Source organism: Dromiciops gliroides, chromosome 4 (genome assembly GCF_019393635.1).
Source record: "Dromiciops gliroides isolate mDroGli1 chromosome 4, mDroGli1.pri, whole genome shotgun sequence".
Classification (NCBI taxonomy): Eukaryota; Metazoa; Chordata; class Mammalia; order Microbiotheria; family Microbiotheriidae; genus Dromiciops; species Dromiciops gliroides.
In genome coordinates, this window is record NC_057864.1 from 462,380,176 (window position 1) to 462,403,521 (window position 23,346).

The following is a 23,346-nucleotide window of genomic DNA, read 5'->3' on the forward strand; positions in this document are numbered from 1 at the left end:
GTTTGTCTCCCGAGGAGGGGGCGAGCCTCCGGGCCGCAACCCAAAGAATTGTCCTAGGACACCTCTCCCATCCCTCTCGCAACGGCCTTAGAGTGGAGGGCGAGTCCTAAGAAGTGGGGTCTGAACGGAGCAGGGTGGGACCTTAGAGGTCCAGTTCAGCCCCACGCTTTGGCTGGCTGAGGAGGGGGAAGCGACTTGGCCAAGGTCACTCGGGCAGCGCGTGGCCGGTGGGAGGAGACTAGAATCCAGGCCCTACACCTTCTGGGCCGGCTCCCGCGCTAACCCTTCCCCGACGTGGGTTCTCGGGCAAGTCCCTTGAGGTCTTTCTTGCCCCCACCCTATTTTGCGAGTTGTCCGGAGAGAATCCCCTCCTGAGTCTCCCCATCCAAGTCCAAGGGCGATCTCTGTGGAGTGATGCATTATTCATTACCACCCGGGGAGCCGTGTGTCTGGGCTATCTCGGGGGCTCCTAGGCGGGTGCAGGGGTAGGAGAATAAGGGGGAAAGGACCACCTTTGGCCCTTTGCCAAGAAAGCCGGTGCTGGAAGGAAACTTAAGAGGGCAGCTCACTCTTTCTAAGGTAGAGGGGTCAGAACGGACCCCGGATCTGCTGCTTACAGCTTCTGAAGCCTCAGGCAAAGTGCTTTTTGCCTCTGGGCCCGAGTTCTGCTATTGAAGGAGGACGGGGTTGGACTCTGGTCTCTGAGGACCCCAAGATCCTAGCTAGGTAAATATAAGAGCAACAGTTTCATCATCTTTTTCCCATCCAAGGAAAAAGAAATGAGAGAAAATAGCAGGACAGCCCAACTGATAGACTAGCTATCTTCCAGATACCAAAAAAAGGCGCAAGATAATAATAGCAAGTGGCCTTTACTTGGTGCTTTAAGGTTTACATCTTACTTAGGTTAACTCATCTGAGCCTTTTCAACAACGCCTGGGGAGGGGCAGGTGCAATTATCACTCCCATTTTGCAGAGAAAGAAACAGAAAACGTTAAATGATTTGCCCAGGGTGACACGGTAAATATCTGGGGCTGGATTTGTGCTCTATCCCTTGAGCCAACCAGCTGCCTAGGAAAGTTTGTAGCATGCTGGATGGATCTGTTAATCAGTTGTGGAGAATTTATAGTAAAACACGGACATTTAGGATGAGAAAGCACGGAGGGATTGTGGTCTGCATTTTGAAAGAAACACTGATGAAGCCATGAGTCATTCAAAGTATCAAAATAGAAATAGAAAACACTGCATTTAATTCATTTACTTCGGGGAGTATCTTATTCTGGCCAGCTGTTGTTGATTGAACCAGGGGCCCAACACCCTGCTATGGCCAGTGAGTTCTTCAAATTCTCTCCACTCACAAAATATGAAGCATCCCTGTGCACGGCATGACAGCACATGAGTTTGGGGGTTACCTCTTGCCCCCCTGGAATCACTGGATAGGAGTGATAGACCTAGAGGAAACAGGCCAAGTTTAATCCCTGGGGCAACACATATTCAAATGCCTAATGGCTTAGGGTCCCGAGAGCTCAAGGGGGAGCCACATCGATACTGTTTCATGAACCAGCCTCTTTTCTATCCGTATCTGCTGTCTTACCCCAAACCACTTCCTTCTAATAGTTTCCCCTAATAGGTCATTCTCCTGTTCTATTATCAGCCCTCTAACAAGTTGCCTGTCCTGTTATACAGATTCCTGGTAAGCAAGGCAGAGGTAGCTCAGCTGTCCTTCCGGCCTCTCCCCACTTCTATGGCTCCTCACTTGTAGTGGAGTTCTGGTCCTTCCCCTTCCTCTCCCAGCCAGCCGGTCACTTAGACCCTCATTCTGAATCTCCCAAATTAACTGAAACCCCTTTAGTTAGCTCTGCCTTGGCTTTTCTAGTCCCACCTCAGTTTGACTCTTGCTCCCTTTCCTCAGATGATTGCCTCCACCTGGCCCCTCTCTCTCAAGGTTTTTCTTCTCAGAGCATCTAGACAGTTAAAGTGGAGAAATGGGAAGGTTTTCTGGAAATCAGAGTTTCTGTAGTTGGAACATGTCTCGCTATGACACCTTGTTCAGATTGTGTCCCTGGGAGAGAGACAGAATCTTAACATCTTGGACAGGGGAGGTCTGGCACAGAGCTGACATTCTCCAAGTAAAATGTAAAGGCTGCGAAACGAGTGAGTGGAAAAAAAGCCATCCTAAAATAAAGTGATTCTTGACATATCCCCTGGAATCCCAGCAGATGGCAGCCACCTCCCTTCCGCCCCCATCACACTTCTGGAATGCAGGAGTCCAACATCCCAGAATCCATCTGATTTGGGAGTATGAGGGAGGCTGAAGATAAGTGACTGTTTCTTCCCATCACAGAGACTTATGCTCACACTCATATACTTGACCTCATTTGCCCAGTTCCTCCAGGGGAGTAGAGATGGGTGCCCTTGGGGTAAATGCAATACTAGTAGACTCATCGACTCTGAGTTCAGGCTGCATCAATTCCCTGACCACTGAGAGAAATGATCATTAAATAACCAATTGTTAATATTGGGGAGCTCCAGGATTTTTTCCCTTCCTCATTTGGATATTAGGTCAAAGCTTAGTTTTCTGAAGGGCAAGGATGGATGTAATGAAATCTTGGAATCATTACCTCCCAGTACCCCCCAACCCCACACCAGAACTTTACAAAGAATTTCATCTAAAATGAATTCCAGTCCATTGTATTCTATTCAGGCTTGGGTGGGAATCTAGATGGCCTGAAGCTGGGAGAGGGAATAGTCAGGGCGGGAGAGAGCTCAAACTGCCCCACCCTCCACCCTCCAGCCCTCTCCTAAAAAACGGGCTCATTCTTCTCATTGTTAGCCAATCAGAATTGTCATCCACAGAAACACCCACTCTTCCAGGGGCACATAAGCCTGAGTGGGTTCCACGTGGGGTCTCTGGCATTAGAGTGCCACTGATCCCTTTTATCCAATAGCAATAATTAACTACTCAGAAACTGGTTCCTGAATTTTTTATGTCACACCATGAAGGCAAACTAATCAGAGGTTTGAATCTATAAGGATCTGGACCTCTAGTCAAAGGATTGAGGTTAAGGAAAGTGAAGACCTTACAAGGTCAATAGCTGAGAGTCCCTAGTAATTTTTCTCTCTCCTTTTTTTTTTTTTGTGGGGCATTGGGGGTTAAGTGACTTGCCCAGGGTCATACAGCTAGTAAGTGTTAAGTGTCTGAGGCCGGATTTGATTCCAGGGCTGGTGCTCTATCCACTGCACCATCCCTAGTAATTTCAGAAGACTTACAGTAGTGAGCAGACCTAGGGATGTTACTAAATGACCACTTAAAGAATCAAATCCCTTTTATTACTCCTGAGAAAAAAGCATACATTAGAGACTGTACTCAGCCTATTAACGGATTGTTATGTCAAAGCTCCCAAATGAGGGGAATTTCCCATCTCCAAGAGATGTTTCTTGATTATTTCTTCCAAACGGATGAAAGGATCAGTGCCACCACTGGCAATAACTCCCACATTTAGGAGGTGACGCCAAGTCCAGGATAAGGATAGATGCATGTTGGCAGGAAGAGAGCTGCTGCTCTGAAGAACCTTGGAAATTTCCCACACTGGATCCTCACCCCAAGGACGATGAGGCCTCAGCTGCTCCAATGAAGAAAGCAGTGGGTGTAACTCAACACTGTGTGGCCAGGCCAGGAGAAGTAAAGGGTTCTCATAGCTCAGTATGGTGGGCTTCAGTCTGAAGCAGCTCACTGGGCTTCATAAAGATGCCTTCCATGGCCCTCCAATAGTTGTTCTGGCTCTGCTGGGCCATGCCATGCACCTCTCTTTGGCCACTGATGGGCCGCCCATACTGCTCTCCTGTGACAGACAGCAGCACGTCTGTGGAAGCATGTTTGAAGCGAACCTCATCATCCCTCACCCAGTGGGACCCGCTGCAGAGGACTGTCCAGTCATCCAGATAGTCCCCTTCACCCTCTTCTCCAAATGCACTCACTTCCTGGAACAGAGAAGTAGAAGAATTAACATGAGCCCCAGGACAAATTTGAGAAGTGGTTATAAGGCTGACAGGATGAGGGGATAAAACAGAAAATAGGTAACACTTCCACAGAAGGAACTCAAAAGTATGGGCTGAAAGGAGGGAAATGATCATAAAACAAATCCCTTTTCCTGCCTCTCCCCGCTCAAAAAATACCAAAGAATGGCCCCCAAAAGAATACAAATGAGATAATACATGCTAACAAACATTTGCTTAGCACCTACTTACAAGGAGGGGGAGATGAAAAAGGACTTCATCCTTGTTCTCAATGAGTTAGAAGTTAGAAAAGAGAAACAGCAAAACAAACAGAAATATCTAAGTAGCTAGACTACAATTTAGTGTGGGATTAAATGTAAGAGAAGTCAAATCGAGAGGTACATGAGATTAACAGAAAAAGAGATGACTTCCAGTTTGTCAGTGGGGAAGGAGGTGACAGTGGAGTGGGAGCTTGAAAGGAGAAAAGGATTTTAAGACATAGAAGGGGGTGATGGAGGTTCATACCAAGAACAGGAGACAGGTTGGGCAGAGAGATACAAGGAAAGGACAGGATGAGGGAAGGAAACAGTGAATTTGGGTTAGGGCACATCCTAGGTATGAGTCTGGCTCTCACTGACTAGCCAATAAGAGGTCCCAGCTCAAGCCTCATTGGCCATAGTTTTGCCTCAAGATGGTTCAGTGAAAGGAAAAAGCAAGTGTTTCTATTTTGGCCAGAAACCCTAAGGCTCTCTCCCCACACCCCCAACCTATTTATTTATTTTTCTCTTGGCTAGGTAAAAGAGGCCTTTCTTGGCCTCCTTTCTTACCTAGCTTTAGTCACTGAATGGGCATTGCTTCAGGCAAACTGACACTGGGGAAAGACCTAAGCTTAAAAAGGTCAAGGTCTTCCACAGCATCTGGGGCTGAAGTGGGGGATGGGAGCAGAAGTAGCAGCCTGGAATTGAGAAAGAACTGTGCTGGCTTGGCTGGTCTGATTGGTTTGGTTTTCAGTGAGGGACAGGGATCAGAAATAGCAGAATGGCATAGAGAGAGAACACTGAGCTGTGTTGTGCGGGCCGGCCTGATTGTTTGAGTTTTCAGTCCCCTAGTAAGGAAGAGCTGAAACATGTAAACCTCTGGGGGGATAAGGATGTGGTTAAAGCCTACCAAACATCTTGATACCTGCTCCAAGATGGCGCCCAGTCCAAGGATAGAGTCTCTGAGGCACTGCAACATTCCCAAGACAAAACATTCTGCTGAGGTGTCACAAGAGAGGGGCCCCAAGAAGTAAGGAAGAGGGGCAGCTAGGTGGTGCAGTGGATAGGGCACCAGCCCTGGATTCAGGAGGACCTGAGTTCAAATCCAGCCTCAGACACTTGACACTTACTAGCTGTATAACCCTGGGCCAGTCACTTAACCTCCATTGCCCCTTGCAAAAAAAAAGAAGAAGAAGAAGAAGAAGTAAGGAAGACCCTTTGCATAGTTTTTCTTTGTTTACTCTGTCCTGTAAAAAGCCAGCAGTTTCTTTGCTTGGGAGGAGGTTGAGAGATAGGATCTCTCCTCCCGGCCAGTTGCTCTATTGCAACAAACCAAGTATTACTTCTAGCTAAATGATGTGTGTGCTGAGTTTGATTCTTTAATTGAGGATATCCAAGAACCACTCCACCCATGACAGGGCCAATCTCCAGTCTTCCTGATCTGTATCTTACCACTGGACAACAAGAGCAGACTGGGCAAGAGTATACTGTGAAGTAAGGTTGGAATAGCAGAGTCAAGCCAAAAACGTGCAGGCCTTAAGGACCAGGTCCAAGAGTTTGTATATAATTCGGCAAACAGTGGGGAGACAGTGAAGATTTGGGTAAGTGAAATGATTAGGCTTGTGTGTTAGGAAGACTACATTTGCAGTGTGGGCTGAAGAAAGGAAAGACTGGTGGTAAAACTAGTTAGTCCATTAGTGACCGTTTTTAAAGTGCCTACCACCTGCCAGGCAGGCACTGTGCTAATCCCTGGGGATACAAAAGGAGGCAAAAGAAAGTCCCTGCTCTCAAGGAGTTTACAATCTAATAAGTAAGAAACAAGCCAAGAACTATATATAAACAAGCTATATATATAGGATAAACCAGAAATAATTAAGGGGGGGGGATAAAAACAAATGTTTCAAACTATCTCTACATGTAACTGGAAAATAATAAAATACTTTTATGGGAAAAAAAAGGTGGGGGGGGAGGCTTCCTGTAAAAGGTAGGACTTTAGTTGGGAATTAAAAAACCAGGAAAGTGAGGAGGTGGAGAGTAGGAGGGAAAGCATTCCAGGCAGGGAGAACAGTCAGAGACAAAGCCTGGAACCAAGAGATGGAGTGTCTTGTTCGGGGACCAGCCGGGAGGCTAATGTCACTAGATGTGCTGTAGGAGGCAAAAAGGGGTTAATAGGAAAACCTAAGACCCAAGCTCTAATTCAGATATGAGCTCTAAACGGGACTCAGACCTCAGTTAATGGATAACTTCTTCATTAATGTAAGTCAGGGCCTGGCTTCTCATGTACCCACAGTAATCAGTATCCATAACAAGATCATAAAGAGCCAGGTCAAAAAGACCATAATAACAATGATATACTGACAGGCTATAGGAGATCAAACTAGAAATAAATAAAAAATGAAGATATTTTGAAACTAGCCATGGGAATCAGAAGGAGACATGTGCAGAAAAGGCCCAATTTGACCCCAGATTCACCTTATGACATGTAAACCTCAAAAACACCTCCACGGAAAAAGGTACCTGCCTCAGGGGTTGGCCTAGGACCCCAGGAACTCCAAATTAGGATAAACCTTCCCCTGTACCTCCCTAAGGTGGACATTATTATTAATTTTTTTAAGTGAGGCAACTGGGGTTAAGTGACTTGCCCAGGGTCACACAGCTAGTAAGTGTTAAGTGTCTGAGGTCACATTTGAACTCAGGTTCTCTTGACTCCAGGGCTGGTGCTCTATCCACTGCGCCAACTAGCTGCCCCTAGGTGGACATTATTATAATGAGACTGATAATCAATTTATCCAAATATAACTGAATTTTCTTTCCCTATTTGAGCGATACCTTTCCACTTTTCTGGTTCTCTCCCTGTGTTCACTTGGGAAACTGAGTCACTGAGTCTTGTAATTCTTTTGGAATGACTCACGATCAATTTGACACCAAATTCCATCCCACATCAGATGGAAGAGTCCATTTTGGGGAGTAAAAAGACTAAAAAAAGGTTGGAGGAGGCTAGGTGACAAAGGCCTCTAAACAGAGCATTTGGTATATTGGATCCTAAAGGCAATGGGGAGCCCCTGGAATTTATTGAGGATTATTCAAGCTAATGACAGCGGTGGCAAGTGACTAAAAGCCTAAACTTGGATGGTGGCAGGTAAAACTCAAGCAGTAATGACACCAACACAACCCAAGTCAGGTTCAAATCTGATCTCCAATCCTTTGGGACATCTCTAGTGCTGTTTATTTTACTGTTCCTTAATTCTTCCCTTGTTTGACTTTTCTGGAATTTTTGCCTTCCTTCCCTGACTAAATGGTAAAGCCATTGAGAGCTAGGACCCTTCTTTTCCTCCCTTTCCTTCTTACGGGGCTTGGTGTCCCAGAAAACAATTCTAGTCTTCGCCAGAACTACAAAGTTCTGGATGTTCCACATTCTATAGAAGCCTAGGTGTTTAACCAGCAAGACAAGCTTGTTTTTCTAATTTGTTAGATTAAGGAGAAACCTCCCAAGCCCTTCTAGCCCAGGATTCTGATCACTGGGGAGCCAAACAAGCCTCCCTTCTTGTCCTGAACCGGTTCTTATTCCTAAATAGATACATTTCTCCTCATGAACAAAGAGGAAAGCAAAGCCCTCCTGATCAAACAGGTCTAACAGCCCAGAAATGAAACAATCCCACTGAATGAGGCTCCTTTAGCCCTGTGCTCACCTGGTTGCCAGACAGGGGTGAAGAGAAATGGTGACTGTGAAGATTGCGCCCAGTATTAACATGAGTCAGCCTGATGGCCTGGCCACATTTCACTGGGGTTCCTCTCTCACACACCGTAGAGGTCTTTCCTCGGATCCGCCAGTAACTGTTGCTGTCGTCCACATCCGATACCCCTGTAACTGACTGCTGCCCACTGCCTGGAAAAAAATGAAGATATTCTAGGCTCACTGACTGAGAGCTAGAAGGGAACTTAGTTATCAACTATCCAGGGTTAAACTCTGCAAAATGTGTGGCCAGAACCTCAGAAAAGGGAAACGTGAACAAAAGCCATAAAAATACAATACTACAAAGATAATGTTAATTTGTGGTTTTCTAAGTCAATGTGCCCTAAGGGAGAGATACTTTTCTATTTGAATTTTGACAGTGCAGATTTATATCTAATCAGAAGTAATAAAAAATAAGTCAGGAAAGATGGGTGGGAGCAGGATAATGGAAGTTTTCAAAGGCCAGGCTGAGGTGTTTGCATTTTAGCCTAGAGGCAAAAGGGAGCCTAGGCTGAAAATGGAGTAGGGGAATGACTTGGTTAGCCTGATCTGGCAGTCTGCTGAAGAGACAGGAAGCAAGGAGGTGAGGAAGGCTGTAGCAAAAGTCTAGGAGGGAATGCGGTCCTACACTAGAGTACAGCAAATGACTGGATACGAAGGTGTGAGAAATGGGTAATTGTCTCCTCTCAATGTGGATATAACAGTCAGTCATACTCCCCTGACCTGTTTGTAGGACAAAGGTCTCAGATCCCCTCCTCCCCCTCAGCAAGGTCACATGGTTCAAGGAGCCCTGGTCTCAATTAGGTCCTCTCCAGAGTTCTGTCCATATAAGGAAATATAAGGTCCACTCCTGAGTTATGCCCATACAAGGAAGAGGGGTGGGAATACTGCGTTCTGATTAGCTAGTTTTGGGGAGGAGATTGTAACCCCGACCAGTGATGAAAAAGGGGAAGGTCCATTCGAGTTAGGGACTAGGGTATAAAACAGGGCCTGCGAGGCCCCTTTCGGGGCACCCATTTAGCTGCACACTAGGGTGCCTCTTTGAGAGAAGGAAATAAGAGAGCTTTTGTCACTTCGCTGCTGAGTTCCTGAGAATTATTGATAAGAGGATGAATTTTTCCCTCACAGAAGGGCCTGACTGAGATGGTGAACCTGGGTGACCAAGGAAGCACAATGGTGCCCTCCAGAAAAATTCAATTCTGATCACAGATTGAGTGAATTAGAGGGGACCTCAGAGACCCTCTCATGCAAACCCCTTCATTTTACAGATAAGGAAACTAAGGCCTGGAAGGGTTAACTGGCTTGTCCTCCAGGTTATGCAGGTCGTAAGCATGATTAGAACCTGGGTCCCCCAACTCTAAAGCCAGTGCTCTTTATGATACTTAATTCCATCGATTAGGTATTTATTAAGTATGTACTATGTGGATGTGAAGACCAAAACTAAACTAGTCCCCGGGCTTACGGAGCTTGGGAGGTGGGTTGTACAGAGATAGGGAACCATAAATTATATACCTAATAGTTGGGGTTCGAGAAAGCCCTCATATAAGAAGACACTTAAATGGCCTCTGGGAGGGAGCTAGAGAGTCCGGGGGAGAGCTTGTTCCAAGGCTGGAAGTGAATGTCATGAAGGAAGAACAGTAAGTAAGCTGGACTGGCTACAAAGAAGAGGGCAAGAGTGGGAGTCATCTGAAATCAGTCTCGAAAGATAGGCTGGAGCCCGACTGTAACTCAAGCAATAAGCAATGTAGTAAGCATGTATCATGTGCCAGATATTCGGTTCGGTGCTGGGAATACAAAGAAAGGCAATGCTAAAACAAGAAATTTGTCATTTTACCTTAAAAAAAATCTAGAATCCCTACAATTTTTTGAGCTGGGGAGTAGCATGCCTGTTGAGATTATTTTGATATGTATAATTTACATCAAACTGCTTGTCTTCTCAAGGAGGGAGGAAAGGATGAAACTTGGAACTCAAAATTTACCAAAAAAAATGTTAAAAATTTGTAATGACATGTAATTTTTTTAAAAATGCAAAAAAAAGAAGGGTGTAAGAATGGAGAAAAGTGGACTTAAGTTCAGGAAGACCGGTTAGGAGCTTACAGCAAGTCACCTGAACAAAGGTGACAGCTGTGTGATGAGAAGAAGAGAGAGATGCAAGAGATAGACAGCGTGGGGGTTAGAATCAGCAAGAACTGGCAACTGACAAGGCAAGAAAATGTAGGGTTTGGACTAGATGCCCTCCAAAATCCTTCCCAGCCTACACTTTTTTTCCCCCCTGTTTTTGGTTGTTTTTTTTTTTTTTGCGGGACAATGAGGGTTAAGTGACTTGCCTAGGGTCACACAGCTAGTGTCTCAAGCGTCTGAGGTCAAATTTGCACTCAGGGCCTCCTGAATCTAGGGCCGGAGCCACCTAGCTGCCCCGTACTCTACACTTCTTAAGACCTCCAGACCAGGAAGGTTTGGATTTGGGGGGTGGGAGAATGAGATGAGTTTTGTTTTGGGGAGGTTCAGTCAGAGTCCTTCCCTGAGCCTCCAAGTCCAGCCAATGGCCTTCTCCCCGCCTAGACCAGTCCAAAGCCCTCCTCCCCCACGAGCCTGATAACACTGGCCACCATCGGTCAGGAGAGTCTGTTCGTTATTACGACCACCCCCTCCCCCGGACTGGCTCCGCCTCCCCCTCCCCCTTCCTCTCTTCTTCCTCTTCTTCCTCCTCCCCTCTACGAGGTCGAGGTGTCCGGAGCTTTCCTATTCCCTTCCTCCCCACCCCTAGTGGGCCACAGTCCGGAAGTCTTCCCGTCCCCTCCTCCCCGCGACTCCTCCAGGCCCCGCCCCGAGGTGCTTTTCCGTCCCTCTTTCCCGCCCCCTCAAGATTCCTCGAAGCTCGGGGCTCCTCCCCCTCCCAAGTGCTTTTCCGGTCGACGACGCCTCTAGGCTCTGCCTCCCACTGGTTCCTCTCCCCCTCCCTCTTCGAGCTCGCCCAGGCCCCGCCCCGGGGTTTCCCCCAGGCCAAGCCCCGCCCCCTTTCCCCGTTCTTTCCTCTTGCCAGCCCCGCCCCGTGGGCTCACCGGACCCGTAGTGTACGTCATGTGAGTGCAACCGGACGTTGTGGCGCGTGTTGAGGAGCTTCACGACAGAGCCGCAAGTGACGAGGGGCAGATCGGAAGCTCCAGCCAGGCTCATCAAGCCCCCAAACAGCAGCAGCGGCCCCACCGCGATCCCGGCCGGGCCCCAACGCCCCATCGCCCCGACAGAAACACGGCCCCTCCCCGGAACCGGAAGCAGTGGGCGGAGCCAGGCCCAGGAGGAAGAGGCACCCCCTGGCCTCTGCTCTCTATGCTTCCTCCCGCTAGAGCGCCGGGAGGAAACGGCCGGACTCGCCTGCCTCCCGTTCCCGCCCCCACGCGGAGGCCGCCAGGGGCTGCTTTTCTACCGCGGTCCTAGTTGCCCCTCCGCTGCTCCAGCCCCCGAGAACGCCCCGCCCCGCAGGGTGGAGGGGGAGAGGGCCGCCTCCTCTCAGTGACAGCGCGCCGGAAGTGACCTCAGACGCCGCGGCCGCTGCGGGCGTCGGGGAGGGGGCACGTCGGTGGGGGCCCCCGGATTCGCCTTCGGTGGCGCTGCCAAGCGGCGACTCCATTTTCCTCGGAGACTCCGCGCTGCGGCGGGCTCGGTAAGACGGAGGCTGGGGCTCGGGGGTACTGCGCGGGTGGCCCGGGGTGCCGTGGGACCGGGTGGGGCGGGGCGGGGGGCCCTGAGGGGCGCGGGACTCCGAGCCGGGCCTCCCCCCTGCGCACACGCCTCTCAGCTGGGCCGGCCCCCTCCCGCCACTTGTTGAATCCTCGGGGTCCCCCGTCCCCCAGAAGCCCAGGGAGGCGCCTCCCGGGGCGGCGGGAAGGGTGGGGGACAAAGCAGGGCGGCGGGCGGCGCCTGGGCCTGGTTCTTCCTGCGGGGAGGGGGCGGCTTCCTGGAGGGGGGCCTCGTGGGTAGAGGACAAGCGGCCTGTCTTGCGGGGGGGGGGGGAAACGGGGGGCGCTCCCCTGCCCGATGGCTCCGAGCCGGGGACGGTAGCCCCCGCAACAGCCGGGGGTCGCAGCCCCTGCTCTGTTTCTTGGCGAATTCAGCTAAAGTTACTCAGCCGCCGGGCGGGGGGGCAGGCTTGGGACCTTTAAATGAGACCAGATTCGAGGCTCCGACCCCTCTGATCTTGTCTGTCCGTGACTGTCAGCACGTCGCCTCCAGCATCAGTGAAGCGCCTACTGTGTGCCCGGCTGTGCCGAGCGCCAGGGATACAAAGAAGGGGCCAAACCTCCCCAGGCACCCAGTCCCTGCCCTCCAGCAGCGCTCCGTCTAATAGGGGACACCACATATAAGAAACTAGGCTCGTACGAGGTGTTGACCTGACTCAGAGATCAGTCAGTGAGCACTTGTTAAGTGCTCGCTATGTACTAGGCACTGCAGGAGTACCAAGAAATGAGTGTGCACTCTGTGTGGGGAAGCAATGGATAAATAATCAGGTATTTGGAATGGGAAGGTTCTAGAAGCTGGGAGAGGCCTCCTTGAGATTTGAGCTGCATCTTGGAGCCAGGAAGAAAACTAAGAGGAAGAGGTGAGACAGCATTCTAGGCCCCAGGTCACCCCATTACCAAGGCCGTGCCCACCCCCCCACCCTCATGGAGGTGGAAAATTGAGTGATTTGTTTAAGAAACTGCATCTAGGCCAGTGTAGCTGGCGAGATTATAGACTCCTTGGAAGGAACAGGCTGGAAAAGTAGGAAGCACTTTAAATACTGGAAGGTTTTGTATTTATTTTTGAAGGTAATAGGGAGCTACTAGAGCTCATTGACCAGGGGAGTTACAGATTTTTCTATCTGCCCCGTAAGAAAATCACCTTGGCAGCTGAGAATGCATTGGGGTAGGAAAATATTTGAGGCAAGGAGAGCTGTTGGAAGGTTTAGTGCTTTAATGCAGAGGAGAGGTATTGAGGGCCCAGACTAGAGTTGTCACTGTGTCAGTGAAGAGAAGGGAACGTATCTGAGAAATGTGTTACATGTTATAATAGTAAAAACAAGACGACCTGGGTAACTGGGAGATAGTGGGTAACCTCAACAGTAATAGAGAAATTTAGAAGGGGAAAATACAATGGATTGTGTTTGGTATAGCTGTGGGACAGCCCAAGATATCCAAGACTCAGTTGAAGATGGGTGATTGGCTCAGCAGAAAAACTAGGGTTGAATATATAGAGCCAAGAATCATCTGTATACAGATTATAATTAAACTCATGGGAGCCAATGAATCACCAAGTGAGATAAAATAGAGAGCACCTAGGACAGACTGGTGTGGGATACTCACAATGGGCATGACCTGAATGAAGCTCTAGCAAAGGAGACAGAAGCGGTTGTCGGACAGAGAGGGGGAGAACCAAGACAGAGCTGAGTCACAATAACTTTTAGAGAAAAGAAGATGATCAGTTGTGTTAAATGCTGTTTGGAGGTTAAGAAGGATCAGGATTAAGAACAAGAAAATGCCCTTGGACTTGGCATTTAAGAACCCACTGGGGGCAGCTAGGTGGTGCAGTGGATAGAGCACCGGCCCTGGAGTCAGGAGTACCTGAGTTCAAATCCGGCCTCAGACACATAACACTTACTAACTGTGTGACCCTGGGCAAGTCACTTAACCCCAATTGCCTCACTAAAAAAACAAACAAAAAAAGAACCCACTGGCCCTGGGGTGCTGCTACAGGAGAGACTGGATCTCTTGAGCTTGACAGCTTTGAGCTGCAGTGAGCTATGCAGCCTAAATTTGGCCTTGATATGGTGAGCCCCTGGGAGCAAGGGGCCATGAGGTTGCCTAAAGAAGGGGAGCTGTCCTACATCTGAAAAGGAGCAGGTTAAAGCCCCCGCGGCGATCAGTGGGTTCAGGCCCCAAATGGCCAATGAGCTTCTAGCCTGGGCAAGATGGGGAAAGCCTAATCTTTTGAGAGAAGGGTGGGAGGTAGGGAGAACCACTGCCAAGCCTCCAGGATTCCTTCAGCTGATAAATGATAGCCAAGATTGGGCCCATCCCCTCTAACTAACTGTATGTCTGATGCTCTTTCCATTATCCCTGCCCTTCCTACTTCTCCTTAACTCTGTCTGCTGTCCCAGACATCCTGAGGCACTACCTTGGGAGTTTGCCATTATTTCTGTGAGAGGCAGTAGCTATAGAGGTACTAAAAGCCCTGGAGGAAGGTGGAAAGAATACACAGCTTAACTGACTCTTGTGGGAAAACATTGTTCCCATACTTCTCTGAAACAGTTATTATATTATTAATGAGCCTTCATCTCAGTTCTCTGTCTTGATTCTAAGTGTAACAAAGGTTTGATCTGATAGACACGTCCAGCCAAAATGACTGTGATGGAAATAATCAGTGATTGTTGGTTTAAGAAGTCTGAATGCAAAGACAGATTAACTCTAGTATTGTTCCCTTTTGGGATCTTTGTATGAGGTATATATATGGATGGGGTATATAACTAGACAGGTTCCTGTTGGGGGGAGAGTCTTCTACTTGTCCCAGGTTTCAGTCAACTAGTCTAAGTCCTCTACCCTGTCATAATCAACCTGTTTCTGAGTCTAGTGAAATGTCCTGCATGTTTCTGAGTCTATATGCTATATTAAATGAGAAAGAGATTCCAATCTTTGGGCCTTAAATTGGTTGAATCTCAGGAAGGAAATGACTATTTAACTTACTGCTGATAATAATAATCAGATTTTTGTTAAGAACTTTGATCTAAACTTAGATTAAATAACACATTTATTATTATTAAAGTCTTACTTTGTGCTAGGCACTGGGCTAAATTAGTCAATTTTCAGTTCCTCATCAGTTGATACTGTTTGGATAAATCTTCTAGAGATATGTCAACTAGAAAGTACAGTTGGAATTGTTCACCTCTAGGGGGTTTGGTACCTTGGTCTTGGAGACTGAAGACTGGTCCCATCTCAGTGATCTCTGGCAAGATGGTAACCCTTCTTAACTTTAGCTTCCTTCTTTGGAAAATGGGGAGTTGAAGGCTTGGCATTACCTATCTCGAAAGGTAATTATTATAGATTAAATGAAAAGTTTAAATTCTTTCTGAAACTGAGTTATTCAGTCCAATGAATGAATAGGACCAAAGTATTTCACATTTTTACAATAACAAGATCCCTAAATTTAAAGTAATTACTTACCTTTAAGTGGAATATGAGTACTGGACCAGTATGTGGTGCCTCACCTCCGTGCATGGAGGGTGATACACTGTCTCCTATGACTTCTTGTCAGTAATTTTGTTCAATGTCTACTTTGGGGGAAATATTCCACAGAGGGCAGAGCACTGTACTGAGCGCTGAGAGAAATAGAGAAACAAATGGTTCCTGCCTTCTTGGAGAGCACTGACTAGTAAAAGGGTAGGAGAGCCCCAGCACCTCCCACGGAGTCTGAGCAAAATAAATACTTGTTGATTCATAGCCACATCAAATAGTGTCGATAAAGAGAGGCTCATAAATGAATAAAGGCATGACACCTTTGTACCCCGGGGGAAAGGAAGAATCATTTGGTCTTGGGGAAATCAAGGAAGGTCTCATGACTTGGCTGCATTTGAGCTGGGCCTTAAAGAATGGGCAGAATCTTGAAAGGTGGAAATAGAGGAGTGTTATTCCAACTATAGGGAGTACAGTGAGTCAAGATAAAAGGGCAGAACTGCATGGAAAGTTTATCGTAGATGATGAGTAGCCAGTTTGATTTAGAGCATTGCAGATGTATAGGTGAGTAACAAGATAATGTGGTACTAGGTTATGGAAAGCCTTGGATACCAGGCTAAGGAACCCATTGAAAGGTGCTCACATCTTTTCATAAGGAAGTGATTCCTCTGGCCGTGTTGTGATGGGTAGATTAGGTATGGGGATGAAGACCTGTTGGAAGGCTAGTGTGTCCAGCCCGATGACTGAGTGTCCGGACTAGGATGGTGTCTGCAGAAACAGACATAGATGAGAGCTTTTCCGATTTAGAAATGACAGAATTTGTCCACTGATTGGATTGGGCGGCGGCTGGTGGAGTGGGAGAAAAACATATAACACTACAGTTTATGGAACACAGAAGAAAAAAAGGTGAATTAGCTAGTCCTGCTGACAGAAACAGGGAAGACCTTTTGGGCAAAAGGTCTTCAATTAGGTAAGAATTTTCACCTAATATGTGCCAGGTGGTATGCTAGGAACATCAAGACAGTCTTTGCGCTTAAGGAGTTAACAATCTGTTAGAAGAATACAATATGCACATATAAGTAAATATCATTTACTTGTGATTTGAGGAGATGGCACCAACCACTGGGGAAATCAGGAAATGTTTCCCATGGGAAATGGCACTTGAGGTGAACCTTAAAAGAAGCTGAGGATTCTCAGGCAGAAATGAAGAGTATGGGACACAGCAGACATTGCAGAGAGGGCATTGCAAAGGGTATGGAGGAAAGGGATAGAATTCCGAGGAAGGGCTAGTGTGCCAGTGTGGCCAGGGATGACTCGAAATAAGACTGGGAAGATAGCCTGAAACCAGCTAACAGGCTTGGATTTGGTGGTGCTGAGTGTGGGTTGTTAGCGCAAAGCATAGTGCTAGATTCTGGGGATACAAATGGGAATGGTAGTTTGTCTTTAAGAAGCCCAAATTTCTTTCCTTTTTTATTTTAATAAACATTTTAAAAATTTTTTTTTTTTTTTAGTGAGGCAATTGGGGTTAAGTGACTTGCCCAGGGTCACACAGCTAGTAAGTGTTAAGTGTCTGAGGCCGGATTTGAACTCGGGTACTCCTGACTCCAGGGCCAGTGCTCTATCCACTGCGCCACCTAGCTGCCCCCATTTTTAAAATTTTAACATTCTTATTTATTTAAAGTTTTGAGTTCCAAATTCTATCGGTCCCTTCCCTGAGGCTGTAAGCAATCAGAGATAGGTTATATGTGTGCAATTGAGTAAAATATTACCATATTAGTCATTTTGTATTAGAAAACTCAAATAAAAGGGAAAAAATGAAAGTGAAAAAAGGCATACTTCAATCTGTGTTCAGTCAATATCAGTTCTTTAGAGGTGGATATTATGCTTCATCATTAGCTCTTTGGGATTGTCTTGGATCATTGTATTGTTGAGAATAGTCAAGTCATTCACAGTTCTTCATCAAACAATATTGCTGTCTCTGTGCACAATGTTCTCTTGGTTCTGCTCACTTCATTATACATCATTTCATCTGAGTCTCTCCAGGCCTTTCTGAAATCATCCTGCTTGTCATTTCTTAGAGCACAATAATATTCCATCACCATCATATACCACAGCTTGTTTAGCCATTCCCCAATTGATGGGCATGCCTTTGATTTCCAATTCTTAGCCATCACAAAAAGAGCTGCTAGAAATATTTTCTCTTTGTATTTCACAGGGGGGATAGAGATTTATTGCACATAGCTTCAGATGTGAGTCTGCCTAGAGCTCACATTTGGGAAAGAGGTGGAACTGTGGTTTGATGGGAGCATTTTTAGGACTGGAGAAACTTCAAAAGGGAGTGTAGACAAATAGGATAGAGCAGGGAGCAAGGACAGATGGAAGAGGCATAAGAGAAGAGGGAAAGTGATTGAAACAAGTCCAGCCAAGAGGAGAGGGATGGGAAGAGTGGTGTGGGGAGGGGGAGAAAAGGCTATAGGCGTACATTTAGAGCTGAGAAGGAGCAGGCGTAAAGCGCTTGAGGTCATCTGTTGTGAGCAACATGGGACAGCCAGATATGAGTGAGTAACTGTGAGGGTCCAGCTGTTGTTATTTGACAACATAGAATTAGTAAAATCAATACCATCTTGTAATGTGCATGGTTTGGTTTACCCAGGATTGAGAATTGGCAGGTGGAGAACATCAGAGTGGCAGAGGGCTGAGAGATTCTAAGGTGGTGGCTAGCCAATTACTGGCTTGGTTAAACTTGAGTTTGGAGAGGGATAAACCAGGAGAAGAGGGAGGAGTGTGGACTTGAAAGGAGTAGAAGATTGCCTGATAAACTTGTTTTCACTGGGTAGAGAGAACCCTTGCTATTCAGTATTTAGTTTTGCACGTAATTTATTGTACATTTGTTTTAGGAGCTTCTGACTTAATCTGTACCTCCTTTATCTCTTTCTACTGCTTGTTAACCACCCCATTAGGAAATAGTGCTCCTCTACCCTTTTATTATTTTAATGACTACTAGGAAGAAGATGTGTCTGGGCAACATGATTGAAGCTGGTTTTGAAAATAAGTTTTGGGGTTTGGGGTTCCCCCCACCCCAAACCATTTAGTTGGAATGATAAAGAATCGTTGCTATGACCCAGCCCCTAACATGAACTCTCCCCCCAGCCCTGAGCAGGTGTTCCCTTGCCAGCGATAAAGTAAAAGGAGAAGCTCGGGAGCTCCGGAAAGTCTTGTTTTCCAGCAGGACTTTGACCTGCTCCAGCAGATCCTTGTTTGTGAGATAGAGGGCATGGAGATCCTGGGGTGGTGCAAAGAGGGACAGCGGAAAGCAGACAGATGGGGTTTTGGACTGGACCTTTTCCACTTGTTTCACCTTCGGATTCTTCCTCCCTCCTTCAGCTCCTCAGGTTGAGGAGAAGGAGCAGCTGTGAGCCTCCCCTGTGGCATCCTGATCCAAGCTCCCTTCCCCTTCCTGCCTTCCCAGGGATGCCATGGTAACCACCATCAGGGCCGGTTGAGCCTCAGCCACCTGTTCAGCTGTGCCTCCCAGATAGCCTCCGCCTGCCTCTGCTGCAGTTTCACTCACATACCCAGACTTGAGGACAATTCCACCAGCACTGGGGCTCTGTAAAACCCTTCATCCCCTAGGCTAATTTTGAGAAGGAATACTGTTCACTGGACCCTTCCACCAGTCCCTCCCCCATGTCTGTGGACGTGGGTGTTGTTCCTGGGGAACTGGAAAGGGACAGCCTCAGCCAAAGCAAAGGTGGAGGTCCCTCCCTCCCCTAGAGAACAAAGGCTGATGGCCCTTTACATGTTAATGTAAGGTCTCATTTGATCCTCCCCACAGAGTTTGAGGGAAGTGCTGGACGGGCTGTTTCTGCCTGTCTTAAAGAAGTAGTGATAACAGGCTAACATGGCTAGTAAATGTTCAAGTCCTCCTGACTCCAGGCCATTATTCTCTCTGCTCTGCCGTGCCACCTCTGGGGAGTGTATAGAATTGCCTGGGAAGGGTGTTCTGTACCTCCAGACTACAACTGCCACGTGTTCAAAGGGAGGCTGCCGTCTCCCTATGTCCAGACCTGGTCTGCCACTGCCTGAAATCTGTGAAACACTGAGCTCTGTGGGACTGATACAGGCTGTGTGTGGGGGCTGTCGTATCCAAGACGATTTTTTTTTATGAGATATTTTATTTTTTCCGTTACATGTAAAGATAGTTCTCAACTTTTGTTTATCCAAGACGATTTTAATGGTGCGATTCTGAACTGAGGGGGCGCAGCGAGGGAGTTATAATTAGAAACCCCAAATGGGCTTGGAGAGTTGCACAGCACCCAGTGTTGGCAACACTGCAGCCAGGTGAGCTGACCTTTAGGAGCTGCTGAAAACAGGTACTTCAGTTAGACAGAAAGGAGTGACACGTGGGAGGCCTTCAGGCACGGCCTATCAAGGGGGAAAAAAAACCTTTTGCTGGGAGCCTTCAAGCTCTGGCTGAGAGTCAATAGGGATCAGCCGTATCTTTGCTTCTTTCCTCCATCCCACTAAACGCACATACTTTCTTGATACTGATTTTCTCCGTTTAGCCCTTCAGGATTTAGTTGGGGTACTACATCACCCTGACCTTCACTGCCGGCTCGCTGAAACTCACGTGTTTTGGTGAATCCGTGATCTGACCAGTATGCCTACTCCCTCCAGTGGTGCCGAGTGCAAGTCATCTGTGATTTCTGTCTTTGAGCCTCTGCTGAAGAACTACTTAGCACGCTTGGGTTGTTGTTCAGGGTTTTTTCAGTCCTTCCTCACTCTTCATGATCCTATTTGGGGTTTTCTGGACAAAGACACTGGAGTGATTTGCCATTTCCTTCTCTGGCTCATTTGACAGACAAGGAAACTGAGTAAAACAGGGTGAAGTGACTTACCCAGGGTCACAAGGCTTCTGAGGCCAGATTTGAACTTGGGAAGAGGAGCCTTCCTGACTCCAGACCCAGTGTTCTATTGACTGTGCCACCACCTAGGGGCCCCCTGGTCTGCTAGAGGCCAGTATCAAAATCTTTCCATCCTCCTTGGGTCAAGGTACAGTACTTGACCTGTCCATCTGTTAACCCTTGCTGTTATCATGAGACCAGGCTACTCCTTTTCTAATCACACGGCCCCTCGATGATGCCTTTCTGCTGGCCATTGTTTGTGTGTGTCACTCCTCACCAATGATAGGCTACATATAGTCAGCTGACATCTTGTGCTTTCCATCAGCTGCAATGTTGATTCTTTGAGGTTGTAGTGTTACATGATGGGCTCACATAATGGTATCAAAAATAGAGATTTTTCAGTGTCCTCAGTCTTGCAGATAAGGAGCTAAGGTTTCTGATGGTTATGTTGTTTGGAAAGCACATGAGAGTCTTAATGGTTCTCTGTAGGGTGACAGCACTTCAGACATTCATTCTGAGATGAAGCTTGAGTTTGAGGGCCACCTTCACAAGTCACGAGCTCCATAGAGCCCAGCTTTGGTTTTTATCTTCCTCTTGTTATGCTTCCAGGGGGTGTGGGGGTATGAGTGTACACATGCACATAGATATATACACATACACGTACATACATATATACACACGTACTCATACACACATGTATATGTGTATATAAATGTGTTTTGACCACCTGTGAATTACTTTGTTTTGTACAAAATGCAGTGGATGAGTTTGCCTCTACCTTGAGGTCTCCCTCCCTAAGCTCCACTGCCCTTGAATCCCTCCAACAACTTCTGATTAATTGTTCTTTGTGCACAATTTGTCCTCAGTCCTGACCCTTCAGAATCTTCCACAGCTCTCTGTTCCCTGCCCAGAAAAGCCCAGACTCCTATCTTGGCATTCTGAAACCCTCCTCTAACCGCGACCATGTACGACTTCCCGTTTGTCCTTGGCACTAGTGACACTGAACACTTCCTGCCTCTCACCCCTCACATAGTCACATATTCTCCTCCTATGGTGACCTGTTATTTCAAGTTTGGTTCACATGCATCCTTTTCTGTGAACCCTGCCCCAACTCCCCCTAGTTTCACCTCTAGGATCTCATCTGTCCTCTCAGTTTTATAGTCATCTTTCCTGTATCTGAGTTCTCAATACTTTATGCTTCTTAGGAGCAGGAACTATATATATGATGTTTCTTTGCATCTCCTCTAGTGGCCTAGTGTAGTAAGTACACTGTGGATAGGAAGCCTTGGATCAGTGTTTCTGAAGAAGTGGAAGAGTCAGCAAGTGTTTTAGGGATTCAGAAGAGAAAGGTCATTGTGTGTGTGGTGGTAAGGGGAGACTCCAATGGAAGGTAGGCCCTGGATAGGTCAATAGGGATTTGGGGACCATGTGCATGAAATGCTCAGGGGTACACTAAGGAGATGAATCTTGTTGGAGCAGAAGGCTCCTGTGGGGAAGGAGTGAGAGCTAAAATGACGACAGACAGACAGGGCATCTCATTTTACAGAGATTGAACCTGAAGGAACCACGGAGAGATCTAATTGAACTCTATCACTTTACAGAGAAGGGAGCTGAGGTCCGACTGTAACATGGGAACCCTTCTACTATAACCCTAACCATTCAAGGCACATTCGTAAAGAAACTCAAGGACAGATGGCATGAGAGTAGAGAGCGTTATTTGGGCAAGAAAGGGGACAGAGAGAGAAATCCAAATGAGAGAACAGAGTAAAGAAGGCAAGATGGGGGGAAGGAAGCCATCTAAGGGATCTCCTAGCAACTAGTCTACCCCCAGGGAAGAGTTTATCTTGGGAGAGACCAGGGTGGAGAACAGCTTCCGAGACTCCAGGGTCTTGGGTTCTGCTTTCACCCTCCTAGCAGGAAGGTGAAATCCCCTGCATCTCTTCAGATCTCCTTGACGAAGCACGTGAGCAGCTGCAGCCATGTCTGATTTTGTGGAGAGCGAGGCAGAGGAATCTGAGGAAGAGTACAACGCCGAGGGAGAGGCGGTGCCTCGGGTCACCAAGAAGTTTGTTGAAGAAGAAGAAGATGGTGAGTGTGTCTCAGCACCAGGGGCCTGAGGCAGAGGCCACTGCAGGCGAGATCCCTGTTTTAGAGACTGCTCTTGTGTGTGTGAAAGACGTAGCAGGGTTTCTATTTCTCCACCATTCATCCTCATCTGTATGATGAGCCTTTGGCAGAGCCAGGCAGGATCTAATCCAGTAAAGCCACCTGGGCACATGGAGAAAGTAGAAGCATGGGAGGACTTTGGGGGGAGTCAGGGGAAAGCAGGTTTTATCAAAGAAAGGGGGGCATTGTGGGCGGTGTGCCTTGGGTTCACAAGCAGTTGTCTTACGTAGGGAAGATTTAAAAACTCGTGTAAAAGAAGGCCCCTGTCTAATGAGGGCTATTGCCCACAGGGATCAGGCCTTTCCCTTCCCTTAGACTTGAAGGAGCTGGAATGATTTCGAGCCCAAGGGTCACGCTCCTCCCACTTAGACAAGAAGAGTAGACTCAGTGATGGGGGAGACCCTTTCTAAATCCTGCTCAATAGGGAACGAGGGTGTTTGTGTCCCTTTCCTTACAACGAAACAGCATCGCTTTGCTGGGGTGGTTTCCTCCCCTGACTCCCCACTCTTGCCGGTAAGTCCTACGGGAACAGATGTGTTCATTTTACTGGTGGTGAGTGACAGACACATCTGTTACAGATGAAGAGGAGGAGGAGGAGAACCTGGATGACCAGGATGAACAGGGGAACTTGAAAGGCTTCATCAATGACGATGATGATGAAGAGGAAGAAGAGGAGGACGAGGCTAGTGATTCTGGGGACTCGGAGGACGACGTGGGACACAAAAAGAGGAAGCGAAGTAAGTAGAGGGACGAGGGCAGAGACGAGGAGCGCCTGTGCCTTAGGCGGGTACCCGACCTTGAGAGGGACAGCGCTGTTCTCTCTCAGCAGCTTTTGATGACCGCCTGGAAGATGACGACTTTGACCTCATCGAGGAGAACTTGGGTGTCAAAGTCAAACGGGTGAGTTCTAGAATTGGTCAGGGAAGAGCAAAAGCGAGATGCCTGGTGTTTGCTCTATCCGCCTCTTAATTGCTCCTTGGGGGCAAGGAAAATGTGCATTGCGTACCGCATTCGGGAGCTGGGCTCAGGGGCACCCCACCAGCTATAAAAGGCGCCGGGAGTCCACTGAGATGGTCTCGCCTTGTTTT

The 23,346-nt window shown here is 47.6% G+C and overlaps 2 protein-coding genes across 3 annotated transcripts in view; one reads left to right on the plus strand and one right to left on the minus strand.

The window, feature by feature from the left end:
• Nucleotides 1-3,305: 3,305 nt before the first annotated feature.
• SDF2 (stromal cell derived factor 2) lies at nt 3,306-11,416 on the minus strand. The gene is made up of 3 exons (XM_044001394.1): nt 11,046-11,416; nt 7,940-8,136; nt 3,306-3,978 (listed from the first exon to the last, which is right to left on the minus strand). Exons 1-3 carry the CDS (start codon nt 11,218-11,220, stop codon nt 3,691-3,693), a joined length of 660 nt encoding a protein of 219 aa, XP_043857329.1. The 5' UTR covers nt 11,221-11,416; the 3' UTR covers nt 3,306-3,690.
• An 81-nt stretch (nt 11,417-11,497) lies between these two features.
• SUPT6H (SPT6 homolog, histone chaperone and transcription elongation factor) overlaps nt 11,498-23,346 on the plus strand; it is a 33,200-nt gene continuing 21,351 nt past the window's right edge. The window contains exons 1-4 of one of the 2 annotated variants that reach the window (XM_044001392.1): nt 11,498-11,647; nt 22,038-22,180; nt 22,837-22,995; nt 23,085-23,158. In XM_044001392.1, coding sequence (XP_043857327.1) covers nt 22,072-22,180; nt 22,837-22,995; nt 23,085-23,158 — 342 coding nt within the window. In that variant the 5' untranslated portion in view covers nt 11,498-11,647; nt 22,038-22,071. The remainder of the gene's footprint in view (nt 11,648-22,037; nt 22,181-22,836; nt 22,996-23,084; nt 23,159-23,346) is intronic. The other variant, XM_044001393.1, reaches the window with a different exon arrangement.

Coding starts and splice junctions, on each gene's coding strand:
- SDF2 (XM_044001394.1), bottom strand. CDS start 11,220: ATGGGGCGTTGGGGCCCGGCCGGGATCGCGGTGGGGCCGCTGCTGCTG. Junction 8,137..11,045: donor TGACGTACACTACGGGTCCG/GTGAGCCCACGG, acceptor ATTTTTTTCCAG/GCAGTGGGCAGCAGTCAGTT. Junction 3,979..7,939: donor CACCCCTGTCTGGCAACCAG/GTGAGCACAGGG, acceptor TCTCTGTTCCAG/GAAGTGAGTGCATTTGGAGA.